Here is a 27,247-nt window from a genome sequence, read left to right on the forward strand (position 1 = left end):
AGTCTGATAAATACATTTTTTATGAGGTTTCTATATCAAAGCCATCTTATTGCCTATTTGTAAATGTATTTTCCTCTACACAAGTTGATTAATATTCTGGCTTAACTATTGGTTTGAAAGTATAGGGGAAGAAAAAAACATGAAAGTTGTGGAGCACAAAACACGTTGCAGATAAAAGTAGGTAACCAGGCTGCAAAGACCTTCAGTGAAGGATATTCTTTTGTCTGTAAGTAGACCAGGTATCTGGGAACCTAGGTACCTGGAGAACTGTCTCTCTACTCCCAACGCTTCTGACATGAAATGTCGGGGTGTTTTTTCCTCGTATTAAACAGTTCCGACCCTGACTACCCAGAGTTAGCACACGTCACAGGTTAAGGGCTCAGTCCCACAAGACTGCCCCCATCTCAGACAGTGGTCACAAGTAGTGGGTTCCCAAGTTACCCACACTTCTGCCTGACTTGGCTACAAACCAGGGGTTCCCACGACCCCCTCCTCATTTTAGTAATTTGCTAGGAGAGCTCAGAATACTCAGGAGAATTTTTTACTGTTTAACTAGTTTATTATAAAGGATGTCATAAAGGATACAAATGAACAGCCACATGAAGGGGTATATAGAGTGAGGGCTGGAAATGTCCAAGCGTAGGGATTTGTGTCCCCGTGACGTTGGGATGTTCCACCCTCCCAGCAGGCACAGGGGTGCATCCACAGCCCAGAAGCTCCCCAGACTCCTTCATCTAGGGTTTTTATGGAGGCTTCACTATGTAGGCATGATTGATGAACTCATCGGCCACTGGGTGATTAACTCAGTCTTCTGGAGAGTGGGCCTGAAAGTTCCAACCCTCGAATCCCATGGTTGGTGCCTCCGGCAACCAGCCCCCATCCTCCAGGAGTCACCTCATTAGCATAAACTCAGGTGTGGTCGAAGGGCGCATTTTATGAATAACAAGACTCTCCTATCGCCCATCAGTCGGGAAATTCCAAACGGGTTTTATGAGCTCTGTGCTGAGGGGAAGACCAAATACGTATTTCTTCTTATATCACAGTATCCCGGTATCTGTTGTTAAGAGATAAATGGAGTCCCATTAACAATTCTATGAATTTATTTGAGCAAAGATTGATTTGAATGAGGCAGCATCCCATCTAGCACACAGAAAGGAGCCCTGAGGAGCTGTACAAAGTGAGAAACTTTTATGGGCAGAAGGGAGCAGGGACAAGGAAGTTAAACCAGGCAAAAAAGCGGGTTGGCTATGTCCACCAGGCAGATTCCCTCACCGCTGCTCGTCAGGTGATTCCTGATTGACGGGTTTAAGATTCCATTTCTGGGAGGGCAGAAACCATAATGAGGTCACGGTTTGGCAATGTGGAGTTTAGCACAAGGGACACTCCCTTTTGGGCCTGTGGTCTTGTTTTTACACTGTGTATGCCAGTGAAGCCAATATAATTATTGAGGAAAAGCAGTATTGTGTTGACGTCTTAAGAAAAAAGTTAAAAAATGTTTTCCCCCTCTTGTTTTTTTTTTTTTTTTTTTTTTTTTGCGGTACGTGGGCCTCTCACCGTTGTGGCCTCTCCCGTTGCGGAGCACAGGCTCCAGACGCGCAGGCTCAGCGGCCATGGCTCACGGGCCCAGCCGCTCCGCGGCATGTGGGATCTTCCCGGACCGAGGCACGAACCCGTGTCCCCTGCATCGGCAGGCGGACTCTCAACCACTGCGCCACCAGAGAAGCCCTGTTTTCCCCCTCTTGGTCACTACATTTTCATCCTGTTCTACAAGTACTCCAAATTTAGCTTTTTAAAGTTTCCTGAGATTATAGGTGAAAGCAAAGAAACCCTGGCAAGATTGCTTTGGCATTTTATCACATACCTTTTTCAGATATGATTACTCTCTAACTTACTCGTTCTGGCGCCGGTTTCCTTCTGTTTTCTTTTTTTTTTCCTGCAAGAGGTGTCCATTGAATTCTGGAGTTCAGAGAGACCCAATACTTTGTTTCTTGTTTGTTTATTTTTTTACTCACAAATAACCTGTGTATGTTTATTTTTTATTTATTTATTTTTATTAGTTATCCATTTTATACAGATCAGTGTATACATGTCAATCCCAATCGCCCAATTCATCACACCACCACCACCACCCCTCTGCCGCTTTCCCCTCTTGGTGTCCATACGTTTGTTCTCTACATCTGTGTCTCGATTTCTGCTCTGCAAACTGGTTCATCTGTACCATTTTCTAGGTTCCACATATATGCGTTAATATACGATATTTGTTTTTCTCTTTCTGACTTACTTCATTCTGTATGACAGTTTCTAGATGCATCCACGTCTCTACACATGACCCAATTTCGTTCCTTTTTATGGCTGAGTAATATTCCATTCTATATATGTACCACATCTTCTTTATCTATTTGTCTGTTGATGGGTAGTTAGGTTGCTTCCATGACCTGGCTATTGTAAATAGTGCTTCAATGAACATTGAGGTGCATGTGTCTTTTTTTTTTTTTTTAATAAATAAATAAATTTATTTATTTTTGGCTGTGTTGGGTCTTCGTTGATGTGCGTGGGCTTTAGCTGCAGTGAGCGGGGGCTACTCTTAGTTGCTGTGCACAGGCTTCTCATCGTTGTGGCTTCTCTTGTTGCGGAGCATGGGCTCTAGGCGCGCAGGCTTCAGTAGTTGTGGCACGTGGGCTCATTAGTTGTGGCCTACGGGCTGTAGAGCTCAGGTTCAGTAGTTGTGGCGCACGGGTTTAGTTGCCCCATGGCATGTGGGATTTTCCCAGACCAGGGCTCGAACCCGTGTCCCCTGCATTAGCAGGAGGATTCTTAACCACTGCGCCACCAGGGAAGCCTGCATGTGTCTTTTTGAATTATGGTTTTCTCTGGATATATGCCCAGTAGTGGGATTGCTGGGTCATATGGTAATTCTATTTTTAGTTCTTTAAGGAACCTCCGTACTGTTCTCCAAGGTGGCTGTATCAATTTACATTCCCACCAACAGTGCAAGAGGGTTCCCTTTTCTCCACACCCTCTCCAGCATTTGTTGTTTGTAGATTTTGTGATGATGCCCATTCTAACTGGTGTGAGGTGATACCACACTGTAGTTTTGATTTGCATTTCTCTAATAAGTAGTGATGTTGAGCAGCTTTTCATGTGCTTCTTGGCCATCTGTATGTCTTCATTGGAGAAATGTCTATTTAGGTCTTCTGCCCATTTTTCGATTAGGTTGTTTGTTATTTTAATACTGAGCTGCATGAGCTGTTTATATATATTGGAGATTAATCCTTTGTCTGTTGATTCGCTTGCAAATATTTTCTCCCATTCTGAGGGTTGTCTTTCCATATTGTTTATGGTTTCCTTTGCTGTGCAAAAGCTTTGAAGTTTCATTAGGTCCCATTTGTTTATTTTTGTTTTTATTTCCATTACTCTAGGAGGTGGTTCAAAAAATATTTTGCTGTGATTTATGTCAAACATTCTTCCTATGTTTTCCTCTAAGAGTTTTATAGTGCCCGGTCTTACATTTAGGTCTCTAACCCATTTTGACTTTATTTTTGTATATGGTGTTAGGGAGTGTTCTAATTTCGTTCTTTTACATGTAGCTGTCCAGTTATCCCAGCACCACTTATTGAAGAGGCTGTCTTTTCTCCATTGTATATCCTTGCCTTCTTTGTCAAAGATTAGTTGACCATAGGTGCATGGGTTTATCTCTGGGCTTTCTATCCTGTTCCATTGATCTATTTTTCTGTTTTTGTGCCAGTACCATGTTGTTTTGATTACTGTAGCTTTGTAGTATAGTCTGAAGTCAGGGAGTCTGATTCCTCCAGCTCCATTTTTTCCCCTCAAGACTGCTTTGGCTATTTGGGGTCTTTTGTGTCTCCATACAAATTTTAAGATTTTTTGTTCTAGTTCTGTAAAAAATGCCATTGGTAATTTGATAGGGGTTGCATTGAATCTGTAGATTGCTTTGGGTAGTATAGTCATTTTCACAATACTGCTTCTTCCAATCCAAGAACATGGTATATCTCTCCATCTGTTGGGATCATCTTTAATTTCTTTCATCAGTGTCTTATAGTTTTCTGCATACAGGTCTTTGGTCTCCCTAGGTAGGTTTATTCCTAGGTATTTTATTCTTTTTGTTGCAGTGGTAAATGGGAGTGTTTCCTTAATTTCTCTTTCAGATTTTTCATCATTAGTGTATAGGAATGCAAGAGATTTCTGTGCATTAATTTTGTATCCTGCAACTTTACCAAATCCATTGATTAGCTCTAGTAGTTTTCTGGTGGCATGTTTAGGATTCTCTATGTATAGTATCATGTCATCTTCAAACAGTGACAGTTTTACTTCTTTTCCAATTTGTATTCCTTTTATTTCTTTTTTCTTCTCTGATTGCCATGACTAGGACTTCCAAAACTATGTTGAATAATAGTGGTGGGAGTGGACATCCTTGTCTTGTTCCTGATCTTAGAGGAAATGCTTTCAGTTTTTCACCATTGAGAAGGATGTTTGCTGTGGGTTTGTCATATATGGCCTTTATTATGTTTAAGTAGGTTCCCTCTATGCCCACTTTCCGGAGAGTTTTTATCATAAATGGGTGTTGAATTTTGTCAGAAACTTTTCTGCATCTATTGAGATGAACATATGGTTTTTATTCTTCAATTTGTTAATATGGTGTATCACATTGATTGATTTGCATATATTGAAGAATCCTTGCATCTCTGTGATAAATCTCACTTGACCATGGTGTATGATTCCTTTTAATGTGTTGTTGGATTCTGTTTGCTAGTATTTTGTTGAGGATTTTTGCATCTATATTCATCAGTGATATTGGTCTGTAATTTTCTTTTTTGTAATATCTTTGTCTGGTTTTGGTATCAGGGTGATGGTGGCCTCATAGAATGAATTTGGGAGTTTTCCTTCCTCTGCAATTTTTTAGAAGAGTTTGAGAAGGATGGATGTTAGCTCTTCTCTAAATGTTTGATAGATTTCACCTGTAAAGCCATCTGGTCCTGGACTTTTGTTTGTTGGAAGATTTTAAATCACAGCTTCAATTTCATTACTTGCGATTGGTCTGTTCATATTTTCTATTTCTTCCTGGTTCAGTCTTGGAAGGTTATACCTTTCTAAGAATTTGTCCATTTCTTCCAGGTTGTCCGTTTTATTGGCGTAACGCTGCTTGTAGTAGTCTCTTATGATGCTTTGTATTTCTGCGGTGTCTGTTGTAACTTCTCCTTTTTCATTTCTAATTTTATTGATTTGAGTCCTCTCCCTCTTGATGAGTCTGACTAATGGTTTATCAATTTTGTTTATCTTCTCAAAGAACCAGCTTTTAGTTTTATTGCTCTTTGCTATTGTTTTCTTTGTTTCTATTTCATTTATTTCTGCTCTGGTCTTTATGATTTCTTTCCTTCTGCTAACTTTGTGTTTTGTTTGTTCTTCTTTCTCTAGTTCCTTTAGGTGTAATGTTAGATTGTTTATTTGAGACTTTTCTTGTTTCTTGAGGTAGGCTTGTATAGCTATAAACTTCCGTCTTAGAACTGCTTTTGCTGCATCCCATATGTTTTGGATTGTCGTTTTTATCTTTTTTTTTTTTTTTTTGTGGTTCGCGGGCCTCTCACTGTTGTGTCCTCTCCCGTTGCGGAGCACAGGCTCCGGACGCGCAGGATCAGCGGCCGTGGCTCACGGACCCAGCCGCTCCGCGGCATGTGGGATCTTCCCGGACCGGGGCACGAACCCGTGTCCCCTGCATCAGCAGGCAGACTCTCAACCACTGCGCCACCAGGGAAGCCCGGATTGTCGTGTTTTGATTGTCATTTGTCTCTAGGTATTTTTTGATTTCCTTGTTGATTTCTCCAGTGATCTCTTGGTTATTTAATAACATACTGTTTAGCCTCCATGTGTTTGTGTTTTTTACGTTTTTTTCCCCTGTAATTGATTTCTAATCTCATAGCGTTGTGGTCAGAAAGGACGCTTGATATGATTTCAATTTTCTTAAATTTACTGAGGCTTGATTTGTGACCCACGATGTGATCTATCCTGGAGAATGTTCCGTGCACATTTGAGAAGAAAGTGTAATCTGCTGTTTTTGGATGGAATGTCCTATAAATATCAATTAAATCTATCTGGTCTATTGTGTCATTTAAAGCTTGTGTTTCCTTATTAATTTTCTATTTGGATGATGTGTCCATTGGTGTAAGTGAGGTGTTAAAGTCCCCCACAATTACTGTGTTGCTGTCAATTTCCTCTTTTATAGCTGTTAGCAGTTGCCTTATGTATTGAGGTGCACCTGTGTCGGGTGCATATATATTTATAATTGTTATATCTTCTTTTTGGATTGATCCCTTGATCATTACATAGTGTCCTTCCTTGTCTCTTGTAACATTCTTTATTTTAAAGTTTATTTTATCTGATATGAGTATTGCTACTCCAGCTTTCTTTTGATTTCCATTTGCATGGAATATCTTTCTCCATCCCCGTACTTTGAGTCTGTATGTGTCCCTAGGTCTGAAGTGGGTCTCTTGTAGACAGCATATATATGGGTCTTGTTTTTGTATCCATTCATCAAGCCTGTGTCTTTTGGTTGAACCATTTAATCCATTCACGTTTAAGGTAATTATCAATATGTATGTTCCTATGACCATTTTCTTAATTGTTTTCAGTTTGTTTTTGTAGGTCCTTTTCTTCTCTTGTGTTTCCCACTTAGAGAAGTTCCTTTAGCATTTGTTGTAGAGCTGGTTTGGTGGTGCGGAATTCTCTTAGCTTTTGCTTGTCCGTAAAGCTTTTGATTTCTTCATCGAATCTGAATGAGATCCTTGCTGGGTAGAGTAATCTTTGTTGTAGGTTCTTCCTTTTCATCACTTTAAGTATATCATGCCACTCCTTTCTGGCTTGTAGAGTTTCTGCTGAGAAATCAGCTGTTAACCTTATGGGCATTCCCTTGTATGTTATTTGTCGTTTTTCCCTTGCTACTCTCAGTAATTTTTCTTTGTCTTTAATTTTTACCAATTTGATTACTATGTGTCTTGGCGTGTTTCTTCTTGGGTTTATCCTGTATGGGACTCTCTGCACTTCCTGCACTTGGGTGGCTATTTTCTTTCCCATGTTAGGGAAGTTTTTGACTATAATCTCTTCAAATATTTTCTCGGGTCCTTTCTCTCTTCTCCTCCTGGGACCCCTATAATGTGAATGTTGTTGTGTTTAATGTTGTCCCAGAGGTCTCTTAGGCTGTCTTCATTTCTTTTCATTCTTTTTTCTTTATTCTGTTCCCCAGCAGTGAATTCCACCATTCTGTCTTCCAGGTCAGTTATCCATTCTTCTGCCTCAGTTATTCTGCTATTGATTCCTTCTAGTGTAGTTTTCATTTCAGTTATTGTATTGTTTATCTCTGTTTGTTTGTTCTTTAATTCTTCTAGGTCTTGGTTAAACATTTCTTGCATCTTTCTCGACCTTTGCCTCCGTTCTTTTTCCGAGGTCCTGGATCATCTTCACTATTATTATTCTGAATTCTTTTTCTGGAAGATTGCCTATCTCCATTTCATTTAGTTGTTTTTCTGGGGTTTTATCTTGTTCATTCATCTGGTACATAGCCCTCTGCTTTTTCATCTTGTCTGTCTTTCTCTCCTTCTGTTTTCTTATTCATATCTGCTAGACATAAAAAATGTTTGTTTCACTGAAGAGCACTGTAGCCATATTCCTCCTCTACCCGAGCTCCTCTGGTAATGTTCTGCCATTCGAGCCATGCTTTTCATTTACAGAGGATTAAAGATGTGAATGATGGATGAAACCTAGCAGGTCTCGTGCAGTTTCCCTGCTTTGTGTGGTTTCTAGTGCCCCAGTTCCATCACTTTTCACTTTGTCTTCCTTTAATTGTCTTTGCCTGGAAGCATCAGCAGTTACTCCTGAGTGCTGTTGAGTGGATTTGACCTGAAGAGAAGCAGTAGTTGATGGGGACAGTTTGGCATCTGGAGGCTAGCTTGTCTCATTCTGGGTTAGGCGGAACTGGTCTCTTGATCCTTCAGGTCTATCACAACTCCTTCCAGTTTCTGAGATGAGCTTATTCCGGCATTCACAGCTCCTGTGGACTGCCACTAATCCAGTTGCAATGAACTCATAGCAAGCACCATTTTTTTCTCAGTTCTTAAGAAAGGAGCAGTTATGTACTCCTGACCTCCTAATCTAGGTTATATAACCGGAAGCATTCTGGGCAGGTAGTGGGGAGATAGGGACCCAGCATTTGCAAAAGTTTTGGCGACAGAGCATAGAGTGTGTTCAGGAAAGGAGAAGTTCAGTGTGGCTGAAGTGCAGAGGCCTGGTGGGCAGGGGGAGAAATGAAGCTGGACGGCCAGGCCGGGAATAGCCCAAGGGGCCCCGAAGTCTTGAGAAGGCTGGAGTTTATTTTAAGGGTAGTGGGAAGCCACTGACAAGTTGTAAGTAGGGAGTGACACAGTCTGATTTGTATTTTATTAGAAGTTCTGCAGTTACAGTGAATAGATTGTAGTGTTTTAGTGAAAATCCTCTGGCTTCAGGGCTAGAGGGAAACTGACCCAGGTTAATGGTGACTTGGATTTGGGTAACAGCAGAGAGGATGGAGGGTAGTGGACAAATCTGAGAGATGTGATGACTGGATAGAGGGAGAGAGGAAGAAGATGCTCGAAAAAGGTGTGTTTTGTTCGCTCTCGGTCTCAGCGTGAGATCTGGCAGCAGGTCTCAGTTCTTCCATTTATGAGGCGACCGCCCTGTGTCCGCCACCTCCCCACCTCAGAGGTTATGTTCGGATTCAAGAGCAAATACCCTTGAAGCCCTTTGAGAGGCTTGAGACCTGAGAGCAGTTAGGTCAGGCTTTTGAATTTAGCTTATGGTAGATGGTAACATTTGGCAGAAAGGACTCTCCATGCTTCTGATGCCTGCTGGTATAACTCAGCCTCTGCTGTGCCTTTGGCCGGCGTGAGCAGGCTGATAAAAGTGCTGGGAGGAGAATGATGCCTGCGGCTCACTGGAAAGCCCCAGTGCACTTGGCTCAGTGTTATGTCCATATTGAACAATACGGAAGCTGGACCCTTCTCTCTCCTCCCTTTTATGTTCCTGAGGAGCCCTTAGAAAAAGGATCTGTAAACAGAATTGGAACAGACTGGTTTTGTCTTCATAAAACAGAGCTGAGATGTCGGATGTTTGAAAAGACCCTGGAAGGGAAGAAAAGACAGTTTGTAGACGTGTTCCATAATAGAGGGATCAGCTGAAATAAAAGGTGTCCTGAGAAGAATTAGGGCTGGCAGAATGGAATGGCAAGAATTATTCCAAATCATGTAGGATAACATGGGGGGGGGAAGACATGTTCTTTCTTTTCCCTTTAAAGAGTGTGTGTGTGTGTGTGTGTGTGTGTGTGTGTGTGTGTGTGTGTGTGTGTGTGTGTACTGGTGGGACGCTTGAAATCAAAACCCTTTTCTTGCTCTAGAAGCCTAAGGAATGGACCTGAGTGGGCTCATACATTTCGGTCCCTCTTGCCTGGTCTAAGCAGCCAGAGTGGTCTGGCGGCCTGCTGTGGAGTTGTGTCTGTTTGGAAAAGATACAGTTAACCTTTAGCTTGTCCATGCCGTAAACAGACAAGTCCTGGATCTAAAAACAGTACTGACAACTGAATGAGCATGTCAGAAATACCTGAATGACAGCATGGAATTTGGGGAGCCGTTGTAGGTCTTTGAAGGAAGAGCTGAACTCACTGTCGACAGGAATTGTGATGGCTGTTATTTCATCTGGTGTAGATTTGACCATGTGGAGGTAGGGAGAATAGAATGTCATGTTCTATCACTGAGGCTGTGCCATGAGCAACTCTATTGAAATAGAATGTCAGAGCTCCTGGTTGGAGACCCAGGAGGACTGGCCATGGGCTTGGAGTGCGGCCAGGCAGTGATTACAGCTTACGAGGCAGAGAGCAATCCATCCAAAAAGTTCAGTGAGCCTTGTTCAAGCTCCTCCTTAAAGCTTAACACTTCCCCCTCTATTTCTGTCCTTCCAGAAGTGCGTACTGTGCCGCCTCAGTAGCTTCTCTGACCAACATCATCACTCCAGACCTGTTTGAGGGCACTGCTGAATGGATCGCAAGGTGAGAGAAGCTGAGATTTGTCCTGCCTCTTAGACAGCAGGCGGTCAAGACTTCTGAAAAATAAAGTGTAGAAGGACCAGAGAAGGGAATATAAAATTACAAGAGATGTCTGGGTTGAAGGATTGTGCATTTCAAACATACTTTAAAAGTTTTCTTTTTTTCCAAACTTTCTTTAATGTGATTGGCAAGGATCAAAACCTTGGGTAAACAGTATTGGTCAGAGTCTAAATGGAGTTCAACCAGTTTGGAGAGCAATTTGGAAATATCTCAAAGATGCCCTTGCTGATGACCCCAAAATTCCACTTCTCCAGAAAATCACACCACATGCATGAAAGAGACAAGCATAGGACTTGTTTATAATAGTAAAACGCTGAAAACAGATTAAATGTTCACAAGCACAAGATGGATAAGTGAGTTGTGGTGTAGTCATATTGAAATATAATATAGCAATTAAAATGAATGAACTAGAGCTACACGTATCAATATGGGTGAGTCTCAAAAACACTGCTGAGGAAAAAAAAGGATGTTAAAGAAAACATGCAGATCACATTTGCTTAAAATTTGAAAACATGCAAAACAATTCTATGCTGTTTATGGGAAGAATCACATGTAGTAATATAAAAACATGCTGGGAAGGATAAACACCAAATTCAGGATGGTGCTTACTTTGGGGGAGAAAGTAAAGAAAATGAGATTAAGGGAGGTCTGTACTTCTACTCAGGAGACTTCAGTTGTATCTGTAATTGTTTGTTTAAAATAAAAAAAACCTGAAATGCATACGGCTAAATCAAAGCTAGGTGTTAGGTACATGTATGTTCTATATATTATTTGCTATACTTTCATGGATCCTTCAAATTATTTCATAATTTTAAAAAAAGGTATAGTAGATTTATATGTATTATTGAGGAATTATATCCAAGCTGTATTTTATTTTTTACATTTTAATTTTTATCAAAGTAGTACTTACTACTATGAAAATACAATTTTCAGCTAAACCAAATGAGATACTATGATCATATTTACTTTTTTTTTTTTTTTTTGCGGTACGCGCGCGGGCCTCTCTTTGTTGTGGCCTCTCCCATTGCGGAGTGCAGGCTCAGCGGCATGGGCCCAGCCGCTCCGTGGCATGTGGGATCTTCCCGGACCGGGGCACGAACCCGTGTCCCCTGCATTGGCAGGCAGACTCTCAACCACTGCGCCACCAGGGAAGCCCCATATTTACTTTTATGTATAACTTTTACTTTCCTGGAATTAATTATTACCTCTTAATTCCCGAATTTTCTGCCAGAGCTATAAAATTATTCTCAATACAGTTAAACACTTCAGGTAATGTATCAGTTCTCTTTTGTGTGTGTGTGTGTGTGTGTGCACGTGCGTTTTGAGTTATCCCTCCTGGGGCCTCTGCCCTCCTGCTACAGACTGGACAGATTGCTCTCAGCTTGCTGCACAGCAGGCATCCAGCAGCTTCCTTTCAGCAGGAAATTCACTTCACTTCTCTGCTTTGTTAAAGCCCCATCCTCCTTTTTCCTGGTTTACTCACTCATTTTAATGAATCACATATCGTATTCCAACAGATCCCCAATAAGAGAACTTCGGCGGTACGTTTTAAAGATTTTGCATGTATTTTTATTCTAGTCTCCCACTTGATTTATAGTTTATTTGGTTAGAGACTTCTCAACTGGAAACTGGATCAATTGTATTCCTTCAAAATTTTTAAGCACTGCTCCATTATCTTTTGGCTACCAGTGTCATTGTTAGAAAGGCTGATAATAATGGTAACCAGCATTTACTGAGGATTTGGTATGTAATACTGAATAGTAAGAGAGCGATAGTTTAAAGATTGAGAGTATATAGCCTTTTGCTCTGGACTACCTGGGTTTGGTTCTTTTTTATACTTTCTGTTTTTCTCAGTTGAGATTTCCCATCTTTTCATTCATTACAAGTGTATTTTTCTTCACTTCACTAAGGTAAATATAAAATTATAATATCTACTTTACAATTCTTGCCTGGTCATTTCAACATCTGGCTGTCTTGGAGTTGACATGTCTCACTTGCCTGAGTGTCTATGTCAAGTAATCTTTGGACTGTACCCTGGACATTGTGATGTTATATTGCAGAGATTGGATTCTGTTAGATTGCTTTAAAGAGTGTTGATATTTTTCCTTTAGCAGGCAATCAACTTGGTTAGACACACCTGCAGTGGGCAGGGGCTCAGGTCTTGGATCAGTTCTTGGTCAGAAGCTGCTTTCAGTTTGCCCAATGCATGTGTGATTCAGGGTCAGGTAAAATTTTAAGCAAAGTTTAAACATGGAATTTGGGTTTTCCTCCTCTGGCTCTCCTCTTTCTGGGATTCCTCCTCAATTACTGTCAGCCTGGTTCTTCTTGCCAGAAACATGGTGGGCCTTCTGTTAGCTTCAGCTGCCTTCCCCTGACCTGCTGCTGCCACTGTTAGGTGACTGTAGCCATCCTCAGGGCAAATCAGGAAGAAAAAAAATAGGGTGGGGGAGGGGAGGGACGGACTGCTCCAACTTTCAAATCCCCAGCTTTTTTCAGTTTGCTGAGCCCTCAAGAAGTTGTTTTCGTGTGTTTTGTCCAGAGTATATAGTTATTTGCAGGATTGGTTTGTTAGGCCCTTAACTAGATGTGAAATTCTGACTGCCTGGGTTTGAAGCCCAGTTTTGTCATTTATTAGCTTTGTGCCTTGGACAAATTAACTTCTCCATGCCATAGTTTCCCTATATAGCAAGTGATGGGATATTGAATATGACATTAAGCTAAAATACAAAGAAATTAAGTGACCAAAACCTGTTAGGGTAACCACTGTGCTTTACTGCCTCCCAATCTACTGTATTCCCAATCCATTGTTGTTTTTGTTTTGTTTCTCTTATTCTTGCTGTTTGAAAAATTCACGATGATGAACCATGATATGGATTTCTTTTTGCATTCATTGTGCTGGGCACTCAGCAGTTATCTTCAATCTAGAATTGCATGTGCTTTACTTCCAAGAAGCTTTATTATTTCTTTGATAACTTCTTCCCCTCCATTTTCTTTGTTTGCTCTTTTTATAACATCCAATAAGTGGAATTGGTCTTCTAATTTTTCAAAAACTTTTTGCCTATCTTTCATCTCTTCATCTTTCTTATTGTGCTTTCTAAGAGATTCCCTTACCTTTTATCTTCTAATCCCTCTGTTGAGTTTTTATTTCTGCAGTTCTATTTTAACTTTTAATCTCCATTTATAAAGAATACTTCCTTTTTATATTCTCTCCTGTTCTTGTTTCAGGGCTATTTGTCCTTGCAGTGTTTTTATTTTGTATATAATATTTTATCTAAAGATATAACTTTAAGTTTACTTCTGCTCCCTACATTATTTCCTCCAATTTATTTTTGTTTATTTGTCTTATTTTTGTTTCATATTTTACATAAAAGTCTCTTTCACGTAAGAGACTTTGCTCAAATCTCTGGTGTTCATATTTAAGTGTCAGGTGCTAAAAAAACTGTGTGTGCCACGGTGGGCTGGGATGCAGCCATTCATGGGGGGATTCTCATATATCAATATCTGTAGGGTTTTTCCCTTGGGCTTATCCATTTCCCTAGAGAAGAATCTTCCAGATTCCTGGTTGGGGTATGAAGTTAGTGGCCAGCTTTGTGAAATACTAATAGGGAAAGGGGTTGAGGGTGCTTGTGCTCAGATCTTAGACTCACTTAATCCCCCTGCTCAGCACAGTGTCTCCACCTGCTCTCAGCTGTGCTGGAAATCCTGGAATTCAGTTCCTCTTCATTCAGCCCCTGAAACCTCCCATCTTCTGCTGGGTACCTGGAGGTATAGCTGATTCTCTTATAAATTTACCACCAGTCAACTTGGTTCAAACTCATCCCACTTTAGGGGTACCTTGTGTCCCCCGGCTTGTCATTGGAACATATCACCTTGCTTTCTATTTCTTCTTCCCTCCTTTCCTCCCAGGGCTGGTGTAGGTTTGTCGGTTCTGTTAAGTCAGTTACATCTTACCTCTCTCCTTTTCCAGCTTTCACAATTTTGTTATCTCCTGTCTGTATTCATATCCTCTCCTATTCTCTTTACCCTTGTGGGTTTATCCTTTTTTAAAATTCCTTTACTTTCATTTTACTGGACTCTTGTGTTCAATCAGTTATATTTAACTAGAAGATACTCCCAAAGAATTTTACTAAATTGCTCTCATGCATGTAAAAACAGGGATGGAAAGTGGAATATGTAAATAAATGTATATTGTGTGTGTGTGCATGCGTGTATGTGTGGAGAGAAAGAGGGACTGAGACATAGAAACTCAGCTGGTGAGAGGAACTAGGAGGCCAGGCTCAGCAGTTGTAACTTTTTATTGCTTATTCTTTTATACTGTTTTGTTTTTTTTTTAACTCAAAAAACATTTTTAAAGGTAAGTTAAGAAAAAAAAAATTCAGAGGTCCTTTGCATGTTCTTCACTCATCAGACCTTTCAAACTTGAGCTGTTCCTGTGCGCCATGAAGCCAAATGCACTGGAAAGAAAACTTGGATTGCGTGTCTTTGGGTGGTGGTGGGGTTAGGGGATAGAGGATGCTGAAGAATCTGTTCAGGGGATGGTAGCCAGCTCTTCACTCAGCACTCTGCTGTGATCTCCCGGGATCTTGGGCCTCTCTGAAAAGGGCCTCTGAGTTCCCAAGGCCTCTCCTTTAACGAGAGGTACCTGGAAGACAGGAGGTGTTACAGGTTCCTTTCTCTTCTACGCGGAAGTTGGATTAAGTGCTCATCTACCTGTGCACCTGTCAGGATTTGTGAGGCAGACACACCTGTAGGGAGTGTGACTCTATGTACATACCTGTAGATCATTGGAAGTAAAATTCTATGTTATATGAAAATATACTGAAAAGAAAATCTCTTATTTCACAGATAAAACATGTTTATTATAAACAAGCAAAAAGAAAATCTAACTGCTTGTAATCCACCACTAACCGCTCATTTGCTGTATATGTTTCCGGAATTCCAGAAAAATCATGCAGTATATTATCATTTTATAACTTTTTCATGTAATGTATTTGGAACATTTTTAAGTATACTTCTGTAGCATTATTTTAAATGACTGTAGTGTTCTGTTATACGGATATACCATAATTTATATAACGAGTCCCTTACTGTTGAGCTTCTGAGTTGTTTCTGATATTTCACTGTTATAAATGGGAATACAGTAAACATTCTTACAATCTGACTTTTGAACACATTTCTTACTTACTTTATAAGATTAATTCCTAGAAATGACCCTATATTGCTGAGCCAAAGATTACTCATGTTTTTATGACTAGAAAATACACTCTTAAATATATAGTCTAATCCCAAATAATTACTATGATAATAAAGTAATTTGAAAATGTAGGAAATTGTAATTTAAAAAAATAAGTTTACTTTGAATGGTTATAAAGGTATGTATTTTCACTATAGAAACTTTTTGAAAATACAGAAAAATAAAGAGGAAAAATATCAGCAATAGACCTGTACTGAAAGATAACCAGAATTAGCAGTTATTTTTCAATTTTATTTTAACCTGATGGTTATATCACTATACGTATGATTTTATAACTTTTTCCAAAAAGTAATGATTTGAGGTACTGTGTTAGTTACATTAGTAGACTATGTCTGAGTTTCCTTTTTTTTTTTTTTTTTTTGAGGAAAAGGCATTTCTAAAAGTTAATTAGCATCTTTCCATTCATAGTTGCAATGTTGTTTGTTTTTTTAATAGAAATATAGTTGGTTTATAATGTGTTAATTTCTGGTGTACAACAAAGTGATTCAGTCTTATATATATATTCTTTTCCATTATAGTTTATTACATGATATTGAATATAGTTACAGCTATTGAGTATAGTTACAGCTATCGAATATAGTTGCATTAAACTAAGCAAACTCATCCTTTGCCATCCAGGGTGGTCCTGCACTTGTGCTCGTTGGTTGACACTCAGTCTGCTTTTCTCAATCTCCTTCCAGGTGTCAGAATTGGGAAGGTGGAATTGGCGGGGTGCCAGGGATGGAAGCCCACGGTGGCTATACTTTCTGTGGCCTGGCCGCACTGGTCATCCTCAAGAAGGAACGCTTCTTGAACTTGAAGAGCTTATTAGTAAGTACTTGGTGATCCGTCTTCCTCTCAGGCCCTGAGATGTGACTGCTCAGGCATGCCGGCTGAAGGGACGGTTGGCTGTGGGAAGGGCTAACAGTTCCTGCCTGGAGCTGTGAACTAACAGTCCTGTAACGAAGCTTCAGATGCAGTTGTTGGAGTGCTCAGCACTGTACCAAGAAAGTGCAAGGGGTGAACATCTGTGCTTGGTTTCAGTTCCCTTCTTCCTGCCTTTCCATCTTCCTGCTCTGAACTTTCTGTACAGTGTGTTAGGCCAATTCCAGAGGCTTCTTGAATCCCTCAGACATCTGGTATGGGCCAGAGTACCTTCCTCCTACTTCAAAGAGAAGTATAGCTTCAGCCTCTTAAAATTAGAGGTTATCATGTGCCTTGGAAAGATTCTCCTGGGAGAAGAAGTTATGAGAAGAGTTTTGAGGCATTTTGAAGCCGAGCTTTTATTACCTGCTGCACTATGTGAACGTTTAGTAACTACCTTGACATGAGCTAGGCACAGCCGGGTAATGCACAGAGCAGGTGGCCCAGGCATTTATGTCTCAACTCCAAGCTCCTGCCCAATATTCAGAATGAACTCAGAGCACAGTCAGCTTCAGGGACTTGTTAGATTATAGCTAAATTATCATTGGAGGCCTAGTACATAAACACACACACACACAGAGCCACGAAGGAGCTATCTTTGGGGAAGCATTTATTCCCTCACCATGACCTCAAAGCAAACCAGCTGCCACTGATACTCATCTCCTCTCCCCAAGTTCAGATGTCAGGTTCCCATCATAGGAACCATTGTGAGACCCATCTTGAGCTTCCAAGACAGTTTCTATTATATCTATAAGATGTGACCAGCAGCATTTTGTCCGCACCTTTAGGAAGCCTCCTATAGCATACTCTTCCTGAAGGTTCTTACAGCCTTGAAGGTTTATGCCAAAATGGCCAACTTTGTGCCCAGATTTCGAGTTTATCAGACATTTTGAAAACTGATCACCAACAAGGCGTGAAACATAAAAGCTCCATTTCCCAGGCAGAAACAAGGAATAAGTAGATGCCTCAGTTACAATAACAGCGTTCTGGATTTGAACCCTGTCTGTGCCACTTCACAGCCATATGACCTTGGGAAAATGGTCTAATCTCTTTTAACTTCATTTTTTTTCCTCTGTAAGGTAGAAGTAACAGTTCTTTGAAGGTCAAAGGAGAGAACAGGTATAAACAGCCTGGTACATAGTAGGTGCGACCTTCTTATCCAAACTACTCCCTCCCCTCTGTTTGCTCTGGGAGAACTAGGACCCATACTTGAAGGATTTTATGAATTCATATAGGCAAGGGAAACAGAATAAATTCATGGACTTAGGCACTGGAAAAAAATAATTAGTCTAGGTTAGAAACACTTCATCTGTGGGGTAAGTAAAAGTGAAGAATGGACTCCCTACTGTAGTGCCCGTTTTCCTGAGTAATGCTTTGCCTGCTTTCATTAAATGGCATCAATCCTAAAGCGCTGGTTCATTTAAGACTGACTGGGGATATGTTAGTGCCTGCACCTGCAGTGCAGTTTTTCTGTGTCTTTTTAAGAATTTTGGATTGTGACTCTCTGTGGGTGGGTGTTACTTTGAACAGGGATATAACCTAAAGTCTACAATTATTAATTAAAGGAGGGCTGGACTCCTTCTGAAGAGGGTCCTTAGTGACTCCTTTCAGGAACTCAGTCTAGTAAGAACGTAGGTACAGGGGAAATGCCATACTCTGTACCTTTCAGTTTGGTGAGGCTGCCCCGTGAGTCGCTGGCAGGTGGCTGGAACTGCCTTGGGGGGCTGGGAGGGAAGTGGAGATATTATCTGCTCGGCCAGTTGGTTCTACTCATTCCTTGAGGCCAAACCCTTCACTATCTCCATATTCATAGTAGAGTGTGTTTAGAAAACTTGGAGATAAGCATGCATCTCGTGTGACCACTGAGTGACACCAAGAGCCATCCTACAGGTTCAAAGTAAACTCTTTTCTTCTGTCAGCCAGCCAGCTTCTCCTGGGATAGCAGAGGCTAGACCACACAGAGCCATCCTCATTCACCAGGGCTAACGGCTTCTGCCCCCAGTCCTGCGAGGGACAAGGGCCATGCTAAGAAATCTTGGATGAATTTCCTCAGGTGCCAAGTAAAAGCCAAGAGTAGTTTGAGATCAGCTGATGACTTGTAGCACAAAATTCCATTTATCTGCTTTTAATAAACTTCCCTGAGCAGGGAAGGTGAATAGAAATGAGCCACTGGTGGTCTGGCCTTAAACTTCCTAGTTACACCTTATTTATTAAGAGATGCTTGGGCTTCCCTGGTGGTGCAGTGGTTGAGAGTCCACCTGCCGATGCAGGGGACATGGGTTCGTGCCCCGGTCTGGGAGGACCCCACGTGCCGCGGAGCGGCTGGACCCGTGAGCCATGGCCACTGAACCTGCGCGTCCAGAGCCTATGCTCCGCAACGGGAGAGACCACAACAGTTAGAGGCCCGTGTACCGCCAAAAAAAAAAAAAAAAAAAGAGATGCTTGCAGGTTTCCTTTCAGGCCAATTTGGCGCACTTGTTCTCTCAGCACCAGAACCCACTTGGAACCCGGGAAAAGGTGGTTAGTTGTCTGTTAGGCCCTGAGCAGAGATTCATGCTGGTTGCCTCAAGAGGGTTAGACTAGATGTTGCACTGTAGTGTAGTCTGTGGCAGTGAGGGTGAGGAAGTCCGAGGCCAGAGCACCAGAACTCGGGTGCCAGGAAGCCAAGAGATGGAACCCTTCTCTCCCAGATTGGCCTCTGGGGATCTGGGCTCGCTGGATTTCGGGTCTCTTTTAACCTACAGCTGCCTCCCCCTTCTCTGTCTCACGCTCAGCAATGGGTGACAAGCCGGCAGATGCGGTTTGAAGGTGGATTTCAGGGCCGCTGCAACAAGCTGGTGGATGGCTGCTACTCCTTCTGGCAGGCGGGGCTCCTGCCTCTGCTCCACCGTGCACTGCATGCCCAAGGTGAGCCCAGGGGCTGTACGCAGGATTGGGTGACTCCCCTCAGCTGCTGACCGAGTCGGAGGCCAGGGCGCTCTGTGAGAGGGTTGAAATAGGCTGTCTGTCCCGGATTTCGAGGTGCCCAGTGTGGACCTTCCCGCCTCAGGCTAGGATCCCGTCCCGTTGGTTTAGGGGCCGCTGCTGCTTCACTCTGGCTGTGGCTGGGGGAGGCAGGTGCCTGGCTCCACGGTGACCACCACCTCGACTCCATGTGAAGCTGCAGTTTCCGGTGCAGAACTCTCTGTGTGTCACGTCAGAACTGAAAACCCACACTATGCACGTGGTCACAGCAGTGACAGAAAGGCAGTTGCGTAAGCGGGCAGAGAACCAGAAACCCTGGAGCAAAGACCCACCATGCCTGGCTGGCTGCGTGGTTGCCGCCATTAGAAGTGTTGTATTTTAGATTCATTGAAGAATCCTGGATGCGGGTTTGTCCCCCCTGCCCCGCACCACTGGAGCGGAGAGACCTGGGTTCATCTCTATGGAGCCTCAGATGGGAGTGCAGATCCAAGCAGTGAGATAGAGAGCAAACTTCTGGGAGCCTTCCCTTTACCTCTCGACATCTCAGGCCACTGGCTGCCTCCGGAATCATCTTTTTCATTTTATGTGAGAACAGGGTGTCTTGAGGAAACCAGTGGGAGAGGGGAGGTCTGGAGGCCCTGCTGGGCGCAGATCTGGTCTTGGAATGAGATCCCTTGGCCCAGAGGGAAGCTTTTCTTTGGACTTAGTAGTTGGGTTATTCATTGCTCAAATGTAGAAGATGAGATTCTTTTCTACTGCCCCCATCCCCCACCCTGCCCCACACACGTGTTCTTCTTGTTTGGCTGTCTTTTTCTGAGCCCCTTTCTTTCATTCCTTAATTTCATTTAAGTTGTGGCCATTTTGGGTACCGAATTGAAGTCAGCAGAGCCTCTGTCCTGTCTCCCCATCGCTGTATCCTCCCCGTCGCGGTCTGTCCTGAGAATCCTTGGCCTGGAGCCCGTGGGCTTTCAGTTTCAGGGTGCTAAGATATGTCTCAGCTGAGATACGTCCCCTGACTCTGGAACCTGCACGGTCTCTGGCTGAACACTATAGTAGGGAAGTCAGAAGTCCCCCGAGAGTCCGGCGTTTCAAAACAGAAATAACTTGGGGTTTTAGTGATCTCTTTATTTGGAACTGGTGAGGTCAAGCCTCTGGGTCACACCGTCAGCCTCTCACAAACCTGTCCCTGGCAGGATTAAGATGCAGTCATTCTGCAACTGCCAGGAAAATCTAGTGAGAGCGTAACAGGAGGGCTACCTGCCAAAGTCTTCAGGGGGGCCCTGGTTCACATTTTGTTTATCATAGTGCAAGTTCTGGAGGACTAGTCACATTCAAAGCTCTGCCTGTGGGAAAAGTTAGTTGCCTGTGAATCTTGGTGCTTCCAGCTTTTTTCACTGCCTGGAAGGAGGCCCATGTTAGGCCCAAAGCTCACGCCTCAGCAAACAGTGGGCCTGGACTAGGCAGGGCTCCGGAAGACGGGAGTGTTTTGAGTGGTGGGCAAAATGCTGACGTTGAGAGTCAAAAGGAGATGCGACGTAGAACGATATTCACAATGTACTGTGATCAAAGTTAGGTTTCAAAGCAGTATGTATGTAATTCCATTTTCAGTGAAGAGTTGACTCCAAAAAATTAATGGAAGGTATCTGGGTTGTGAAATGACAGGTGATGTTTGTTTTCTTTCTTTTTTACTTCTATTTTCTAATTTTTGTACAATAATATATCTTTCTTACATAAAGGAAAACGACAAAAGTTATTTTACAAAAGAGAAATTCTATAGACAAAACTAGTAGCAAGGTGGGGAAAATATTTGGATAAATGATGAAGAGCTTAATTTCATTTGAGAAAGTCATACCAAGCAGTAGGAAACATGAACAACCCAACGGAAAAACAGGCAGAGGATTCTACTACACTGCTGCTTGTACTACAGCTGCTACAACTACTGAGACTTACCACGTGCTCACCGCAAGCCAGGGGCAGAACTGAGTATTACACATGTATTTTCTCATTTGATCCTCCAAACAGCCCTATGAAACAAATGCTATCCGGGAATTCCCTGGTGGCCTAGTAGTTAGGATTCCGGGGTTTCACTGCTGTGGCCCAGGTTCAATCCCTGGTTGGGGAACTGACATACCGCAAGCTGCATGGCCAAAAAAAAGAAAAAGAAAAAGAAACAGGTTCTATCATTATTCCCATTTTACAGGTGAGGAAACAAAGTACAGCATGGGTAAGTGACTTGCTTTATACCTGATTGCCACCTATCATGGTATCAGAGCCCTGCCATCTGTAGGTGGCCATTAATCAGACGAACAGGTGATAGTTAATGAAATGCAAATAAAAGCAGTGGGACCCTATTTGTTTTTACTGTCAGATTAGCAGAGATGAGAAAATTTGATACCCTATGTTGGGGAAAGTGTGGGAAAACAGGCACTTTTCACTGTTAGAGGGGTGTAAATAGGTGCGTCATTTTTTGGAGGGTAGTTTGGAGACATCAGTTTAAATTACTTAAACCCAGTGAGGACACTGGCAGGAATTTATCTGCACAGACATTGCAAAGGATGTGTGTTGAAGTGGAGTTTTAATAGCAAACAACCCAACTGCCCACCAAAAGGCTAACAGTTAAATAAATTATGATCTCTTCATACAGTAGCTGCATTGCAATGGGCTCACATGGAAAGCTCTCCAGGACACAACGGAAAGTGTCAAAGGCCAGGCCAGGCCGAGAACAGTCTGTCTGTGTGCACACAGGCTGGCATCCACCCAGCTTTCCTGGAAGTATACACAACTCCCCTTTAACAACGGGTACCTTTGGGAGAGGGGTAGGAGATGGGGGGAGAGAAATGTACTTTTCCTATTGTACTGTAGGCTGCTTTTTTCTTTTCTTTTCTTTTCTTTTTTTACCATGTGTGTTACTACTTTTAGTAAGTGAACAAATACATTTTTAAAAGGTGATGATGATGATCATACTGATAACTAAAAAGATGACATGGGACCGGCACACTGTAGCACATGAATCCAGGCCAATCCCTATCTCTTCCGTAGTCCATGCGGTGGCTGCCTTACGTATAGAAGACAGTATTTGAGTACAAGAACAAATTGCTATTAATATCTTTAAAATATCAAATGCTGACTAAATTAGTGAGTCAGTTTGTTTTTGTGGAGCAGTAGGATAGCAGCAGGCCTGTGAGTTTCTGTTTGGATTGATAGTTACTAGTTGCTGCCATGTTCTTTGGGATGTACCCCAGGCTTTATTTGTCCACCTGTGAAATTGAGCTACATGTGCTGTGCCTGTCAGTTACTGTTTGAAAAACTTTTGATTTCTCAGATAAAAGGAACCTTTGAAATGCAAAATGACATTATAATGGGGATCTGTATTTTAAGGGAGAGATGTAAAGGATTTAAAAGGCCGACTCCAGTGCACAGTTATCAGCCTGTAATCATATCTCCCTTCATCTCACCGTAATTATGTGTGTTGATGTGCAAATTCAAGATCTCAGGAAGTTCCTTGTCGAGTTTATGAACTTTGAGCCTTTAGACTTCAATAATATAGGGGGTAACTGAAACACTCTGTAATCTTTTTAATAATAAACAGAGCATTTTCTTTTCAGATTCCAGTTCTAGCGATAGGTTATCATTTACCTTAAGGTAACCGTCTTTTATTTCTTATAGGATATGAAGTAAAGGTATATTTTGTACAGATGTTTAATGCAGTTACCCTAAAGTTTAGTAAATATGCTTTTAAAAATAACAGCTTTGTTGAGATGTAATTCACATACTGAACAATTTACCCATTTAAAGTGTACAGTTCAGTAGTTTTTAGTGTATTCAGAGTTGTGCAACCATCACTATAATCAATTTTAGAGTTTTCATCACCGCCCGCCCAAATCCCTGTACCCACTAAATGTGCTTCTTAAAAGAAGAAATCACAAAGGAGAAAATCAACACTGTGATTACAGCATATGTGTAAACTATATTTATGCAATTAAAAAAAACCCCATATAACCAAAAAAGTAGAGCCAAAAGGGAGAAATAGGTATACCATACGATACAGATAAAGAGTAAATACAGTAAAAAGCTAGATTAATAAAATTGACTCTTGGATCTCAGAAGACAAAAGGACAGACACTCTCAAAAGGAAATAGAACTAGTAAGCAAAAGTTATGGGAACAGTTCACCCTAATTAGTAACTAGAGGCATGCACAGCAAAACAAATGATCAGGTACTGTTTCTTTTTAACATTTTAATTGCTGAGAACTTTTTTTTCAAAGTAACCAGTGCTAGAAGTAGTACAGGAAAATCTTAAATTTTGCTGGCAGCTATATAAAGTCTTAAAGCAGTTTATCAGTATCTATTAAAAGCCTTAAAAATGTTTATTCCCTTTAACTGAATCATTCCACTCCTGTGAATCTACTTGAAGAAAATAATCCTAGACATAGAGAAGATTCACAAAGATGTTTATTGCGGCATTTTTTATGATTGCAAGGAACTGGAAACAACCCTGGAAACAAGATAGAGTGAAGTCCCATCATATATGTATATATCTCCTACGGAGTCCACTGTGCTCACAGGTGGAGAAAGAACAAAGAGGAAAAGTAATTAAAATCGTGTGAGCACTTCCTTCAGTAAGCCTGTGTGCCAGGCTGAGCATGAGAGGGGGGACCTGAAAGTGCTCCTCCTTCCTTGGGCTCAGTTCCCATGTGCCTCTTCTAGTGTGAGCATCTCAGGGGCAGGGCGGGACTCGGGTGTTGAAGATGAGTGGCTTTTGCATGTGGCCCCCAAACATCAGCTGACCGTGCACCTCATCCAGTGCTCAACCCAGGAGACGGCGATCGCTTTCCAACTGCACCCATCTCTCCTCCCATCTCTCATTTAAGAAATTAAAAATGATTATTTTCTGTAGTATTCTATGTATATAAATATTCCAAAATTAACTATTTTGCCTACATATTCTCTTTATATACCACATTTACTATAAACTTTGATGAATTTTTACCACAGAAGATTCTCTGCTCATATATATGAGAGTTTGGATCCAGAGCCTGTATTGATGCCATTACCTTATGTGTCCACTTAATGAAATGCTGTAGGGCTCTTTAGAATGATGGTTATGAAGATTATGTAGCAGAACAGAAAAATGTATGCCTGTAGAGTTAAATGAAAAACGTAAGATACAAAATGATCATACCTGTATAGAAAAATGCATAGAAACACAAGAAGACTGGAAGAAAAATTAGCTTTCGGTTGTCATTTACAGATTGTTTGCTACCTTTGTAGCCCAGGTATCAAAGTATAAAATTAACCAGAGACTTAATGCACATTCTATGTGTGTATTCCCACATAAATGTTTCCGTGCACATCTATCTATTGATTATTTGTCCCTCCTCCACCCTTGATAACCGAGTGGTCCGCAGGAGTCTGACTGCTGATTAAAGTACTGCTGATTGACAGTACTTTAATATTATCACCAGAATTGTCCATTTCTGCTTGGGCTATCATATTATATGATGCAGGAGGGTGGTTATTAGAATGCTTCTTAGGGAAATTCTCTAAGTCCCTTTAGAGATAGACTGAATCCAGGCTAAGACAAGTATCAGTAGAAGAAACAGACATTATCACCCCATTAGAGTTCTCTTGGCTAACTAGAGTCTGGGTAACAAGTTTCAGAGATGCACTGGAGGAAATGTCTTAAGGAGCCCAGGGAAAGGAATTGTGAACCAAGTCAGGAGCAGTAGCAGAGGGCAGTCTGGTAAGCTGAGCTAAACAGTTTGTCTGTGCCTGCAAGGGATGTGGTTTAGGGTGGTCATCCAGGGTAAGGGGACACTTCAAGTAAAGCCAAGTGCTACTCTGACCTGCTGCTCTTTGACTCTTCAAGGTTCAGGAGAAGGGACGTGTCTCGGGACTTGGGTGAAGAAATCGAGTGTCCCAAGAATGTAGTTTTCAAGATTAGTCCAAGGAGACTAGAGGGAAACCCTGACAGTTCCTAATGGATCCTAAAGTACAAAGAAGTCATTGATCCTTTGCTGGACTTCTCCTAGGCTCCAGCCCACACTGATCCTTTGTCTTCTCTAGGTGACCCTGCCCTCAGCATGAGCCGCTGGATGTTTCATCAGCAGGCCCTGCAGGAGTACATTCTTATGTGCTGCCAGTGCCCCACCGGGGGGCTTCTGGATAAACCTGGCAAGTGAGTGCCTTGCCTCTGGGGAGGGAGGGACGGGGCGGGGAGAGAGGGCTGAGCACCTCAGGCCTACTCAGAGCCGGACGGGGTGGGCCTTTCCTTGTTGCTGCTTAGTGCACGTGTGGCATGGGAGGAAGCAGCCCAGCTGGGAGCACCCCCATCCAGTGCCATCCATCCATCCTGGCCCCTCCAGTGCTCTCCTTTTTACCCAGCTTACTTGCACCCCCTTGCCAGTTAGGTAAACAGATTGCTGTGTTGGTAGCTTTTCTTTCCTCTTTTTTATTTTTATTTATTTTTTTATAAATTTATTTATTTTATTTATTTATCTTTGCCTGTGTTGGGTCTTCGTTGCTGCGTGCAGGCTTTCTCTAGTTGTGGAGAGGGTGGCTTCCTTGTGGTGTGGTGGCTTCTCTTGTTGCGGAGCACGGGTTCTAGGTGCATGGGCTTCAGTAGTTGTGGCTCACGGGCTCTAGAGTACAGGCTCAGTAGTTGTGGCTCACGGGCTCAGTAGCTGTGGCTCACGGGCTCTAGAGCACAGGCTCAGTAGTTGTGGCACACAGGCTCAGTAGTTGTGGCTCGTGGGCTCTAGAGCACAGGCTCAGTAGTTGTGTCACACAGGCTCAGTAGTTGTGGCTCGTGGGCTCTAGAGCACAGGCTCAGTAGTTGTGGCTCGTGGGCTCTAGAGCACAGGCTCAGTACTTGTGGCATGCAGGCTCAGTAGTTGTGGCTCATGGGCTCTAGAGCACAGGCTCAGTAGTTGTGGCTCGTGGGCTCTAGAGCACAGGCTCAGTAGTTGTGGCTCACAGGCTCTAGAGCACAGGCTCAGTAGATGTGGCGCACAGGCTTAGTTGCTCCGCGGCATATAGGATCTTCCTGGACCAGGGCTCAAACCCATGTCCCCTGCATTGGCAGGCAGAGTCTTAACCACTGCGCCACAAGGGAAGCCCCTCCTCTTATTTAACCAAACTGATTTAAATAGAAGAGGATACAGGATTTTAAAACTCCTGAGTGTCATAAACAGAGATTATAATCAAGGCGACTATTACCGAGTAGATTCAATACCTTTAGGTGCCAAAAGGGAAACCAGTCAAGTCCTGTTGCCTTTGCTGCTCACTCCCCACTCCCCCAGCACACACACACCCTGCTACCTCTGCATCCTGGTCCAGCTGAAGGCCAGTCCCCAGCAATTTATCGGGAAGAATTTGGCCCATTCCTAGAAATTTTGTTGTGGGATTTTTTTTTTTTAAACTATATTAATTTAGCCAGCACTACCCTGGAGAGCCCTTTCCGGAAGACAGTTGACAGGACTGACTGTAAGGTTACAGTTCCTGCTATCAAGCAGGGCGGAAGGATGGGGCTCTGAAAAATGCTGCTGGGGGAAGCCAGGCTTCGAGTTTCGTGGAGGGTGGGATGGGATGCGTGAGTGCTCCCTGGGCCTCTTCGTCTGTGCGGTGGCCTTGTCAGAGGCTGTGCTGGGGCCGGTGGGGAGCAGAGGACACCTGCTAAGAGTCGCCCCGTCCTTCCAGGTCCCGGGACTTCTACCACACCTGCTACTGCCTGAGCGGCCTGTCCATAGCCCAGCACTTCGGCAGTGGAGCCATGTTGCACGATGTGGTCCTGGGTGTGCCTGAAAATGCCCTGGTAAGATGGGATGGGGGGCTTACCACTGCTTCTCCACGGGGCCCCCAGGATGGGGCTGGCAGGAGAGCAGAGCACCCGCTCTTGGCCTGCCGAACCGGCTGCACGAGGACATAGACAGGCTGGTGAACTCACCGTCCCCACCCTCTGTCTGCAGCTCATTCTCCGTTCGTGA

The 27,247-nt window shown here is 42.6% G+C and overlaps 1 protein-coding gene across 2 annotated transcripts in view; it reads left to right on the plus strand.

Annotated features, from left to right (window-relative positions):
• Positions 1-27,247, plus strand: part of FNTB (farnesyltransferase, CAAX box, subunit beta) — an 84,829-nt gene that overhangs the window by 51,240 nt on the left and 6,342 nt on the right. Inside the window, exons 7-11 of one of the 2 annotated variants that reach the window (XM_027111500.1) lie at positions 9,998-10,084; positions 16,076-16,205; positions 19,073-19,205; positions 25,329-25,440; positions 26,961-27,075. In XM_027111500.1, coding sequence (XP_026967301.1) covers positions 9,998-10,084; positions 16,076-16,205; positions 19,073-19,205; positions 25,329-25,440; positions 26,961-27,075 — 577 coding nt within the window. The remainder of the gene's footprint in view (positions 1-9,997; positions 10,085-16,075; positions 16,206-19,072; positions 19,206-25,328; positions 25,441-26,960; positions 27,076-27,247) is intronic. The other variant, XM_027111501.1, reaches the window with a different exon arrangement.

This window comes from Aethalodelphis obliquidens, unplaced genomic scaffold, assembly GCF_003676395.1.
Source record: "Aethalodelphis obliquidens isolate GAN/ISIS:26980383/991018 unplaced genomic scaffold, ASM367639v1 scaffold10, whole genome shotgun sequence".
Classification (NCBI taxonomy): domain Eukaryota; kingdom Metazoa; phylum Chordata; class Mammalia; order Artiodactyla; family Delphinidae; genus Aethalodelphis; species Aethalodelphis obliquidens.